Source organism: Neoarius graeffei, chromosome 20, assembly GCF_027579695.1.
Source record: "Neoarius graeffei isolate fNeoGra1 chromosome 20, fNeoGra1.pri, whole genome shotgun sequence".
In the NCBI taxonomy this organism is placed as follows: domain Eukaryota; kingdom Metazoa; phylum Chordata; class Actinopteri; order Siluriformes; family Ariidae; genus Neoarius; species Neoarius graeffei.
The window spans coordinates 64,866,020-64,879,324 of record NC_083588.1 but is presented as its reverse complement, the minus strand read 5'-3'; the positions used below and the strand labels follow the sequence as shown (position 1 = coordinate 64,879,324).

The following is a 13,305-nucleotide window of genomic DNA, read 5'->3' as shown; positions in this document are numbered from 1 at the left end:
ACACACACACACACACACACACTATAAAATAAATTGAAAGAAGCTTAAAGTAGAATAGAATAAAAGATGTTTTTTTTTAATTGACAAAATAAAAGATAAAGAAAATAAAATGAGCAAAAATAAAGAAAATAAATATAAATAAAAAATGTATAGTTATAATGAAGCAAATTAAAAGGTATAAAAAATTAATTAAAAAAACATTACACAAAAGTAAATAAGACTTTATAAATAAGTACAATAAATACTACGACTATTCAGAAGAAATAGAAGAATGATAATGAAATAAATCATTCTTAATAGTTTTAAATTTTATGGAGCACTAAGAGCTGAGAAATTCATTTATAAAAAAATAAGAATCATCTCTCTTGTTCTCTCTCTCTCACACACACACACACACACACACACACACACACACACAAATATGGCTGACATCCAGTCACCGCAGGGCATGTGATCTGGGTGACCTTCCTCTTCGTACAGTAAGATGCTAATTTGCTAATTAGTCCCTGTTAGCATTCTCAGTAGCAGCTGCTTTGCAATCCGCTGGGAATTCTGCACTCCGGGAACTTTAACCTTGTCAACTTTCACACTGATGCATCACTTCCTGGCCCTCACCTCCTTCGATGCAGTACTCGATGATGTACCCGTCCACACCACCGGCGCTGATCCGGTCCGGAGGACGCCACGTCAGTTTACACGTGTTGTCTGTGATGTCATCAACCGTCAGCCGGGTCGGCTCGCTCGTCGGGGCTACGAGACAGACAGCGGGACAGGGATATGGAGAAACACCCGAGTAATACACTCAGCTCAAATGGACGCATCGTTATTCCCTCGAGGCCCCGCCTCTGAATGTTTGAAGATGTAAAATTCCAATTTAAAGTTAAGTAAAAATCAGTGAATAGTATTACAGATAAATATGCTGTGCTGGATCAAGTGCTATTCTCTGTGCTGCTGAAGAATGAGTGTGGAAGCCATTTTGTTCAATTAAACCAGTGATTAATGATCATTTTACCGAGGAGTATTCATGCAGTGATGCACTCACGGTCTCCTTCTGTAGAATTCTATTAAATTTATTTCAACACTCAAAATCTTGTCATTTATACATCATTGTGTTTTCATTTGTTATTTTGTCAATTTATCATTGTATTATAGGACACCATTTTCTTTATTCTGCTTTTTCCACCCCGATATCTTTCAGGTTTAAAGGTAGGTGTTAAAAACGTTGATCTGAACACTGGTGAAAAACTTCATCTCGGACGCTTTTACTCAAGAAAATTCTGACAACGTCAGAGGCGTGAACTACACACTGGTGATTTTAATCATCTGAATGTGGAGCTCAGAAAATCCACTTAAGCAGTGGTTTTAAATACTAGCAACTTTCCCCCCATAAATATTGACATGACTTGGATGCGAATATTTTAAATGTTATCATTTTAGCTTCTAATAGGCTCTTTGCAGCTAGAGGTCACATGCTTGGATACCACTTAGCAACACGAAAGTGGAGAGCAAGTGTTTATGTAAACAAAACCCTCAACAAGGTCAAGCACAAAAGTTGACTTGACAAGGTCAAGCACGGACATACCTTGCAAAGATGCCATGTTGTTTGGCCGCGAAAATCCAAATGCCATCCGTTGAAAGTCAATGTCTTCATGATAAAATAATTTTTTCCTGTAAAAATGAACCTAAAGTAAACTTAGAAAACTACGTTGACAATTCTTCTAGAAAAAGAAAGAGATTAAGGCTACATCCACACGACAACGGCAACGGATCAGTAAAATATCAGGTACATAGGCAACGCAACACTTGCTGAAAATGATGCAATACACATGCCACACCTCTACGTGCGCTGTAAGACGGTCCCATCGGAGACACCAGAACAATAGAAGTAGACGCATGCGCATAAACCCCTTCTTCTGTAGCATCAGCCACATAAAGTTTTGATTATTAATCAGTAGCGTAAAACGAAAGACGTGGAAAGAGGAATGAATGGGGGTAGATGGAGAGAGAGAGGAATGAATGGGGGTAGATGGAAGCCGGTACGCCAACATTCTGATATCCTCCAGAATTCTTTAATGGTCCGGAATAAATTGAATGCTACATGTTGATGGATTACTTTGTTCTTCTACGCCTTTTTGAGGAATGTATTGTCGGACTTAAACCAACATCTGAAGAGGTGAGATCGCTCCTTTTTTTCCCTATTTTTGCTGTCGGGATTGTTTTTGTTTTTGGAAAGCGCACGGGCGGTGCGCGGTTTGGTACTGCTTCCGCAGTGTTTGGACTAAAGACTCTGCCCTAAGGGCTATTCTCTCACTCTCTCTCTCTCTCTCTCTCTCTCTCTCACTTTGCACCATTACACAATAAATATTCACAGTGAAAATATTTTGTAAGCGCGTTTCATGAACCAAGTTATAGGATTTGTTGACAACTCGCATCGAGTTCGTTACACTTCTACCCGGCGTGAAGCACTGACAGTCAAGTGGTTGTGACGTCATCGTAAACAAATCCGTTCTACTCATCCAGACGACTTCGCAACGGCGCCGTTGCCAGATTTTTCCACTCTGGAACCCGTTCTCAAAAGATTTCGTTTTGGGGCACCCAAAACGCCGGTGCCGTGTGGACGCCAGGCCGAAACGATAAACAATTTTATCACATTCACCTGAATCCGTTGCTGTGTGGACAGGGCCTACAGTGGTGCTTGAAAGTTTGTGAACCCTTTAGAATTTTCTATATTTCTGCATAAATATGACCTAAAACACCATCAGATTTTCACACAAGTCCTAAAAGTAGATAAAGAGAACCCAGTTAAACAAATGAGACAAAAATATTCTACTTGGTCATTTATTTATTGAGGAAAATGATCCAATAATGCATATCTGTGAATGGCAAAAGTATGTGAACCTTTGCTTTCAGTATCTGGTGTGACCCCCTTGTGCAGTAATAACTGCAACTAAATGTTTCCGGTAACTGTTGATCAGTCCTGCACACCGGCTTGGAGGAATTTTAGCCCATTCCTCCGTACAGAACAGCTTCAACTCTGGGATGTTGGTGGGTTTCCTCACATGAACTGCTCGCTTCAGGTGCTTCCACAACATTTCGATTGGATTGTCAGGACTTTGACTTGGCCATTCCAAAACATTAACTTTATTCTTCTTGAACCATTCTTTGGTAGAACGACTTGTGTGCTTAGGGTCGCTGTCTTGCTGCATGACCCACCTTCTCTTGAGATTCAGTTCATGGACAGATGTTCTGACATTTTCTTTTAGAATTCACTGGTATAATTCAGAATTCATTGTTCCATCAATGATGACAAGCCGTCCTGGCCCAGATGCAGCAACACAGGCCCAAACCATGATACTACCACCACCATGTTTCACAGATGGGATAAGGTTCTTATGCTGGAATGCAGTGTTTTCCTTTCTCCAAGCTTAATGCTTCTCATTTAAACCAAAAAGTTCTATTTTCATCTCATCCGTCCACAAAACATTTTTCCAATAACCTTCTGGCTTGTCCACGTGATCTTTAGCAAACTGCAGATGAGCAGCAATGTTCTTTTTGGAGAGCAGTGGCTTTCTCCTTGCAACCCTGCCATGCACACTATTGTTGTTCAGTGTTCTCCTGATGGTGGACTCATGAGCATTAACATTAGTCAATGTGAGAGAGGCCTTCAGTTGCTTAGAAGTTACCCTGGGGTCCTTTGTGACCTTGTCGACTATCACACGCCTTTCTCTTGGAGTGATCTTTGTTGGTCGATCACTCCTGGGGAGGGTACCAATGGTCTTGAATTTCCTCCATTTGTACACAATCTGTCTGACTGTGGATTGGTGGAGTCCAAACTCTTTAGAGATGGTTTTGTAACCTTTTCCAGCCTGATGAGCATCAACAGCACTTTTTCTGAGGTCCTCAGAAATCTCCTTTGTTCGTGCCATGAGTACACTTCCATAAACATGTGTTGTGAAAATCAGACTTTGATAGATCCCTGTTCTTTAAATAAAACAGGGTGCCCACTCACACCTGATTGTCATCCCATTGATTGAAAACACCTGACTCTAATTTCACCTTCAAATTAACTGCTAATCCTAGAGGTTCACATACTTTTGCCACTCACAGATATGTAATATTGGATAATTTTCCTCAATAAATAAATGACCAAGTATAATATTTTTGTCTCATTTGTTTAGCTGGGTTCTCGTTATCTACTTTTATGACTTGTGTGAAAATCTGATGATGTTTTAGGTCATATTTAAGCAGAAATATAGAAAATTCTAAAGGGTTCACAAACTTTCAAGCACCACTGTAAGTGCTCGAAACTTCTGAAACTTTTGTGCTTGACCTTGTCGAGGGTTTTGTTTACCTGAACGCTTGCTCTCCACTTTTGTGTTGCTACGCGGTATCCAAGCACATGACCTCTAGCTACCTGAAATCTATCCTGTGCCATCTTGAGCATGTTCACTGTCATGTTATTACACTGTACGTCTAAAATTCCACACACACCAATAGGCATGAAGGGTTTAGAGATAGCACTGGGTTGGGAGACCCCGATGCTGTTTACAGCGAACACCCTCATCTCGTACACCATGCCCTCAATCATCTTCTTTGCTTCGTACACGGTCGACTCATAGATGTCAAAGTTCAGTTTGGTCCACCTGGATGAGTTTTTCTTCCTCCTCTCCATCAGATAACCTGGACACAAGAATAAATCAGTATGATATGATAGAGATCATGATATCACAGTGTTGTATAATTCCGGATTCTGATTGGTCAGAAGGTGTGACAGCAGTGCAGCTGAAAATCAAAGGTGTATATTAATACGCTCATTCAAATTAACATTATTGTTTCTATAGTAACAGCTCATTCACAGGGGTCTGTACAGCAGACACTCCACTTAAGAGATTTAAAATTCATTGGCATGGCTTCTGTAGTTTTCTGTAAGAAGGCCTTTATTTAACATTTATGGAAGGAGTCTCCAGTATCAGTGGTAAAGATCGTCATTGGGTTGAAGAGGTATAACTTTAAGTTTTGTGACATCTTCAGAACAGAGGAGTTTAAGTTTCTCTGCAGTTTCTTGGTAACGCCTCGGTCTCACGTAGCTGGAATCACTTCATGGTAGACGCCGGTAGAGGATCTTGGGCCTTCCAGGGATCGACTGGCACATGTTCTGGGCTCTTCCGTCAGAATACGTGAGAGCCAAAGAGCTACCTTGACAACCAAGAGGGCATGGCTTCCATCTCTGGAAAGTTTGGTCATGTTGAAAATTGCTGTAGGTCAAGCACCAGATGAATTTTTCAGTCACTACTGTGAAGGTATCCGTGAGCATCCTTGAGACATATGTGAGGCTTATGTGAGCTCTCGAGGGTTACAAGAGCATTCTGTCGCAACCATCACGCTCAAAATGTTCATCGAACAACATTCTGCAGAAAGTGAGATGTTTGCCTAGGGGGTGTGGCTTATTTCATCTTGCCATGGCTATGCCCTACTGCAGCCATGAAAACCGTGCACACTGCCATCATTGCCAGAAGGCCATATGTCGCTGCTGCCATTGGTTTACCAGCATCTTCCATCACTACCATCACAGCTGCCATGGCTTCATTTGCATATTTACTCCACCCAAATCTGTGCAATGGATCACCTTCAAAATCTGCTGGAATGGCCATGGTAGCCCCAGCCATGGTTCCTACAGTTCAACCGGCTACGTGAGTCCTTAGCGCAACACAACAAGCTGTGTTTCATTTTGTCTTATCAACTTCAAGCGAGAGAAAAAAAAGAGGCAGCTGGTGAAGGATCGACTGTTTATAGCTGAACAGGAACTAACTTCACAACATTAAATGTAGCTATAAACAGATCAACTATATGATTTTTTTTTGCATAAATAAAAAACGGGGTGGCACGGTGGTGTGGTAGTTAGCACTGTTGCCTCACAGCAAGAAGGTCTGGGTCCGAGCCCCGTGGCCAGCGAGGGCCTTTCTATGCAGAGTTTGCATGTTCTCCCGGTGTCCGCGTGGGTTTCCTCCGGGTGCTCCGGTTTCCCCCACAGTCCAAAGACATGCAGGTTAGGTTAACTGGTGACTCTAAATTGAGCGTAGGTGTGAATGTGAGTGTGAATGGTTGTCTGTGTCTATGTGTCAGCCCTGTGATGACCTGGCGACTTGTCCAGGGTGAACCCCGCCTTTCGCCCGTAGTCAGCTGGGATAGGCTCCAGCTTGCCTGCAACCCTGTAGAACAGGATAAAGCCGCTACAGATGATGAGATAAATAAAAAACATTAATGATTGTGAAACAGATGTAATATAAGATGAATAAAATGCTAATGGACATACTGTTGTAGGAAAATAATCAACTTTTGCATGGTTACAGCAACTCCACCTGTTTGCATGTTTGATCTTGCCTTTAATTACTGAGCCACCATCAAATTTGGGCTCATCCCAGAGGATGGAGGCCGTGTCCTCGCCCACGCCTGTACAGCGCACATTCTCTGGTGGATCGGGAACATCTGAACACAGAAACACAAGAAAGGTGTAACTGTTGGAATACACAGAGATATAGAATAGAGTGAGAGAAAGAGGGAGAGATGATAAAAGAGTGTGACATGTAAGACAGTCTCTCTCTCTCTCTCTCTCGCTCACCCACGATCTTGATGGTGAGCTCAGCCTTGTCCTCTCCTGCAGGATTGGTGACGGTGATCGTGTAAAGTCCTTCATCTGACCTCTCAGCTCCCTCAATCACAAAACTGCTCAGGTTCTTCCTGCTGTCCACATGCACTCGTCCCTCTGAGGCTGTCATCTCCTGTTTACAAACACACACAAGCACGCACACATCTCAGATCTCACACATCATTGCCAGAAACAGGTAATGGTCAAGCAAGGCACAGCGTCGGAAACCAAAATATCAGCACAGTGCTATAAAAAGCTTGGAAATGTGAGGCACAAGGTACAGAGTGTATACTTTGCAAAGTCTGTGTGTAGTGAGAATCCTTATAAGCACGTGCTGTGACTGCGCTCTAATCCAGAACAGGTGCATGGTAATTAGTCCTAGTGGTGCTGCGCGCATGTATGTGAGTAGCAGTTCAAGGCGTGCCACTCCGTGTGGATGTGACACCGTCAAAGACAAACTTCATATCCTCAACCGTCCAAAGCATGGAGTTTGTTTTTGCGTGGAGTTTATTTTTTCATGGCATTATCCTGGACTGTCTAAAGTGTGGAGCTTCATGTCCTGGAGTGTCTAAAGTGTGTCAAGAAAGCAACAAATTTGTCTCAAGAATACAGTATCCAGAAACATTTTATTTCAACTTTTAAAGCAAAAGAGCTCCAAGACTTCATCCATCACTGCAATCAACATGACGGGCTGAAAAGAAAGAAGATGTGACAAGCAAATGACGACAAGTGTGAATTATTTCCTTTACTTAAGAGTAACTTATTTTCTTTACTTCGTAAATATGTAAGTGAATTAAGCATAAATATAAATTAAACACAGTTGGTCTTGTTTTACATAAGAGTGAGTGTTTGGTGTGACAAGTGAGGCCATTTCAGGATTACAATCTTTTTGGTATAACGAACTGTTTGGACGTCCCCCAAGGAGTTTGTTATAGTGGGGTTGCAGTGTACTATGTAGTAGCAATGATATTTTTTCAATGGCAAAATTGAAAATAGGCAAAAAAAAATTCAGACTTATTAACTTAAAGAACACAAAGCGAGCACTATCCACTAAACATTGATGGCTCCTCCATAGAGATCATCAAGAGCACCAAATTCCTTGGTGTTCACCTGGTGGAGAACCTCACCTGGTCCCTCAAAACCAGCTCAATAGCCAAGAAAGCCCAGCAGCATCTCTACTTTCTGTGAAAGCTGAGAAACACTCCTCTCCCACCACCCTTCCTCACCACATACTACAGAGGGATATTAATAGCATCCTGAGCAGCTGCATGACTGCCTGTTTCAGAAATTGTACCGTCTTGGATCTCAAGACTCAGCAGATAGTGAGGACAACTGAGAAGATCACTGGGGTTTTTACTTGACTTGATGTCTGACAACTAACCCTGCAGATGACAATATAACCATGTCAGTTCAGTGATTAGAATGCTTTACTCCCCTCTGATGAATTTTTTTTTCAAAATCAACTTCTGTACTAGATCCCTTACCTACACATTCCCTCAAACAGATACTCAGAGAAACTATCAAACCTGAATTAAAAATAATCAGTTCTTCCTACATAGCACTGGCTATGAACCTAAATTCTTTAAACTATCAGTTATCAAACCTGTGGTTAAAAAAAAACTGACCTCGACCCCTGCCAGCTGTCCAACTACAGTGGTGCTTGAAAGTTTGTGAACCCTTTAGAATTTTCTATATTTCTGCATAAATATGACCTAAAACATCATCAGATTTTCACACAAGTCCTAAAAGTAGATAAAGAGAACCCAGTTAAACAAATGAGACAATTATACTTGCTCATTTATTTATTGAGGAAAATGATCCAATATTACATATCTGTGAGTGGCAAAAGTATGTGAACCTCTAGGATTAGCAGTTAATTTGAAGGTGAAATTAGAGTCAGGTGTTTTCAATCAATGGGATGACAATCAGGTGTGAGTGGGCACCCTGTTTTATTTAAAGAACGGAGATCTATCAAAGTCTGATCTTTACAACACATGTTTGTGGAAGTGTATCATGGCACGAACAAAGGAGATTTCTGAGGACCTCAGAAAAAGCGTTGTTGATGCTCATCAGGCTGGAAAAGGTTACAAAACCATCTCTAAAGAGTTTGGACTCCACCAATCCACAGTCAGACAGATTGTGTACAAATGGAGGAAATTCAAGACCATTGTTACCCTCCCCAAAAGTGGTCGACCAACAAAGATCACTCCAACAGCAAGGCGTGTAATAGTCGGCGAGGTCACAAAGGACCCCAGGGTAACTTCTAAGCAACTGAAGGCCTCTCTCACATTGGCTAATGTTAATGTTCATGAGTCCACCATCAGGAAAACAATGAACAACAATGGTGTGCATGGCAGGGTTGCAAGGAGAAAGCCACTGCTCTCCAAAAAGAACATTGCTGCTTGTCTGCAGTTTGCTAAAGATCACGTGGACAAGCCAGAAGGCTATTGGAAAAATGTTTTGTGGAAGGATGAGACCAAAATAGAACTTTTTGGTTTAAATGAGAAGCGTTATGTTTGGAGAAAGGAAAACACTGCATTCCAGCATAAGAACCTTATCCCATCTGTGAAACATGGTGGTGGTAGTATCATGGTTTGGGCCTGTTTTGCTGCATCTGGGCCAGGACGGCTTGCCATCATTGATGGAACAATGAATTCTGAATTATACCAGCCAATTCTAAAGGAAAATGTCAGGACATCTGTCCATGAACTGAATCTCAAGAGAAGGTGGGTCATGCAGCAAGACAGCGACCCTAAGCACACAAAGAACCCTAAGTTCTACCAAAGAATGGTTAAAGAAGAATAAAGTTAATGTTTTGGAATGGCCAAGTCAAAGTCCTGACCTTAATCCAATGGAAATGTTGTGGAAGGGCCTGAAGCGAGCAGTTCATGTGAGGAAACCCACCAACATCCCAGAGTTGAAGCTGTTCTGTATGGAGGAACGGGCTAAAATTCCTCCAAGCCGGTGTGCAGGACTGATCAACAGTTACCGCAAACGTTTAGTTGCAGTTATTGCTGCACAAGGGGTTCACACCAGATACTGAAAGCAAAGGTTCACATACTTTTGCCACTCACAGATATGTAATATTGGCTCATTTTCCTCAATAAATAAATGAGCAAGTATAATATTTGTGTCTCATTTGTTTAACTGGGTTCTCTTTATCTACTTTTAGGACTTGTGTGAAAATCTGATGATGTTTTAGGTCATATTTATGCAGAAATATAGAAAATTCTAAAGGGTTCACAAACTTTCAAGCACCACTGTACATACTAAAGTAAAGCTTTGGCCCATTGCTCTTTTCTTTATATTTTCTTTATCTAGATAGATAGATAGATAGATAGATAGATAGATAGATAGATAGATAGATAGATAGATAGATAGATAGAATATGAACTACATAAATTACAGTGCCTTGAAAAAGTATTCATACCCCTTGAACTTTTTCACATTTTTCCACCTTACAACCACGAACTTAAAAGTTTTTTATTGAGATTTTATGTGATAGACCAACACAGAGTAGCACAGAATTGTGAAGTGAAACGAAAACGATAAATGGTCTTCAAAATTTTAAACAAATAAAAATCTGAAAAATGTGGTGTGCATTAGTATTCAGCACCCCTGCGTCAATACTTTGTAGAGCCACCTTTTGCTGCAATTACAGCTGCAAGTCTTTTGTGGTATGTCTCTACCAGCTTTGCACATCTAGACACTGAAATTTTTTGCCCATTCTTCTTTGCAAAATAGCTCAAGCTCAGCCAGATTGGATGGAGAGCGTCTGTGAACAGCAATTTTCAAGTCTTGCCACAGATGCTTAATGGGATTTAGGTCTGGACTTTGACTGGGCCATTCTAACACATGAATATTCTTTGATCTAAACCATTCCATTGTAGCTCTGGCTGTATGTTTAGGGTCATTGTCTTGCTGGAAGGTGAATCTCCTTCCTAGTCTCAAGTCTTTTGCAGCCTCCAACAGGTTTTCTTCCAGGATTGCCCTGTATTTAGCTCCATCCATCTTCCCATCAACTCTGACCAGCTTCCCTGTCCCTGCTGAAGAAAAGCATCCCCATAGCATGATGCTGCCACCACCATGTTTCACAGTGGGGATGGTGTGTGCAGGGTGATGAGCAGTGTTAGTTTTTTGCCACACATAGCGCTTTGCATTTAGGCCAAAAAGTTCAACTTTGGTCTCATCTGACCAAAGCACCTTCTTCCACATGTTTGCTGTGTCCCCTACATGGCTTCTGGCAAACTGCAAACGGGACTTCTTATGCCTGTCTTTCAACAATGGCTTTCTTCTTGCCACTCTTCTAAAAAGGCCAGATTTGTGGAGTGTACGACTTATAGTTGTCCTGTGCACAGATTCTCCCACCTGAGCTGTGGATTTCTGCAGCTCCTCCAGAGTGATCATGAGCCTCTTGGCTGCTTCTCTGACCAGTGCTCTCCTTGCTCGCTCTGTCAGTTTAGGTGGACGGCCATGTCTTGGTAGGTTTGCAGTTGTGCCATACTTTTTCCATTTTTGAATGACGGATTGAACAGTGCTTCTTGAGATGTTCAGAGCTTGGGATATTTTTTTATAACCTAACCCTGCTTTAAACTTCTCCAGAACTTTATCCCTGACCTGTCTGGTGAGTTCTTTGGTCTTCATGATGCTGTTTGTTCTTCAGTGTTCTCTAACAAACCACTGAGGCCTTCACAGAACAAGTGTATTTATGCTGAGAGTAAACTACACACAGTAGGACTCTATTAACTAATTAGATGACTTCTGAAGGCAATTGATTGCACTGGATTGTATTTAGAGGTATCAGAGTACAGGGGGCTGAATACTAATGCACACCACATTTTTCAGATTTTTATTTGTTTAAAATTTTGAAGACCATTTATCATTTTCGTTTCACTTCACAATTCTGTGCTACTCTGTGTTGGTCTATCACATAAAATCTCAATAAAAAACTTTTAAGTTTGTGGTTGTAAGGTGGAAAAATGTGAAAAAGTTCAAGGGGTATGAATACTTTTTCAAAGCACTGTATATTGAAGATAGATAGATTAGTTCACACTTCAGACTTTCAGGTTCCTGTACAGCAATGATAAAAAATGAATAATAAATAATGAATGTTTGGTGGTTCTCACGATGCCTCCTTTCTTCCAGCAGACAGTGGGCGCTGGTTCTCCTGTGATTTCAACATCTAGACGTAATTTATTCCCTGCCACCACGATGATGGTGTTCTTGTTCACCATGCTGCCCGTGGTGTCCAGGTGGATTTTTGGAGGATCTGGATGTATAAAAATGAAGAAGAGCAAGGGAAAACATGTGAGAGTTACAGCAGGATCCCAGAGCCTGCTTTATGAACTTTTCCAAAAAAGAAGAAGGAGAAAAGAAGCACAATGCATGACTACGCAGCTTTTCTGCTTGGCCCCCAATAATTACATTCTGGTCTCTGGATGCATTCATTTTTGCACATTATCACTGTTCCCAGAGTAACTTTAAGGTTATGTAAAACACACTGCAGGTGATAAATGAATCAAATTGCATTGACTCCACCCTGTATTTTGCATTTTGTCCTAGAAATTCTGTAGATTGCATCATCGTTAAGACAAAGGCACAAAACTAGGAAACATGCACAACCATCTTTAGGCTCTGTTAATAAATTAGCTTGTTCTTTGCATATCTTATCAATTTGGGAGTAGAGCTAATTTCAGGGCCAGAAAAAAATATGAAGACAAGCCTCAAACAAAGAAACTAGACTGACTGACTGCATGGTAAACCGTGACTTAAAAGTTTTTCTATGGTATCTTTGAAATTCTATTATTTCTACAGGTTTTAAACACTTTTAAAATTACATATTGCACCTTTAATTAAATATATTAATATAATGTGTTGTAATATTTTTATAACAATAAAATAATAAAAGACCAACTAAAGAGATACTCACCCTGACGAGGAACATATTCAATCTTGATTTCTGTGGGAAGTTAAATAAAGTAACTCAACGTGGTTGAACATTATTATTATTTTTTTTTTTTTGTGTGTGTGTGTGTGTGTGTGATACCTAGGAAGTTGAGTTTGGCTGAAAGGGAGAGCGCAGAGCCATCAGGGATGAAGGTGTAGTCTCCTGCGTCCTCTGGCATCACATCATCAATCACCAACTTGTGGATCCTGAGTGACCCCCACCCCAAGACCCATTGTTACTATAGCAACAGCATCCTACACGACCTTACAGTGATCTCAGAACATTAGTGTCAGTTTCCATGGTAACAGTGAAGTCAGTAATTATGTTTGATTAGTTTGCTATCACTTACTACATGTTAAGTGCACATGGTGGCTATGTTCAAAATATTTACTAGACCCGACACTGAAAAGTGCACTATGTACATGCCGCACTTATATAGGAAACTCATCTAACAATGTGCATGTGTCCCAAATGACATACGTACCCCTCTTTATTGTACATCATGAATCCAGTGTGGGCGTGTCCCAATCCATACATTTATTCACTATGTAAGCCATATAACCACCATACCAAATGTCTCACCATCATCAATCCAATGTGTCCCAATCCACACTCCCTATTTCCTATATCGACCAAAAAAAAAGACCAGCATGAACTGTCCAGTGTGGACATGTCTCAATCCACATAACTGTTCACTATGTATGCTACTTAA

General features: G+C 40.9%; 1 protein-coding gene across 1 annotated transcript in view; it reads right to left on the bottom strand.

Moving 5' to 3' along the window:
• mybpc2a (myosin binding protein Ca) overlaps positions 1-13,305 on the bottom strand; it is a 77,135-nt gene that overhangs the window by 10,903 nt on the left and 52,927 nt on the right. Inside the window, exons 14-20 of the mRNA XM_060902458.1 lie at positions 12,693-12,799; positions 12,576-12,605; positions 11,773-11,915; positions 6,620-6,779; positions 6,382-6,486; positions 4,492-4,680; positions 616-750 (exon numbers count right to left, since the gene is read on the bottom strand). Of these exons, the coding sequence (XP_060758441.1) occupies positions 616-750; positions 4,492-4,680; positions 6,382-6,486; positions 6,620-6,779; positions 11,773-11,915; positions 12,576-12,605; positions 12,693-12,799 (869 nt within the window). The remainder of the gene's footprint in view (positions 1-615; positions 751-4,491; positions 4,681-6,381; positions 6,487-6,619; positions 6,780-11,772; positions 11,916-12,575; positions 12,606-12,692; positions 12,800-13,305) is intronic.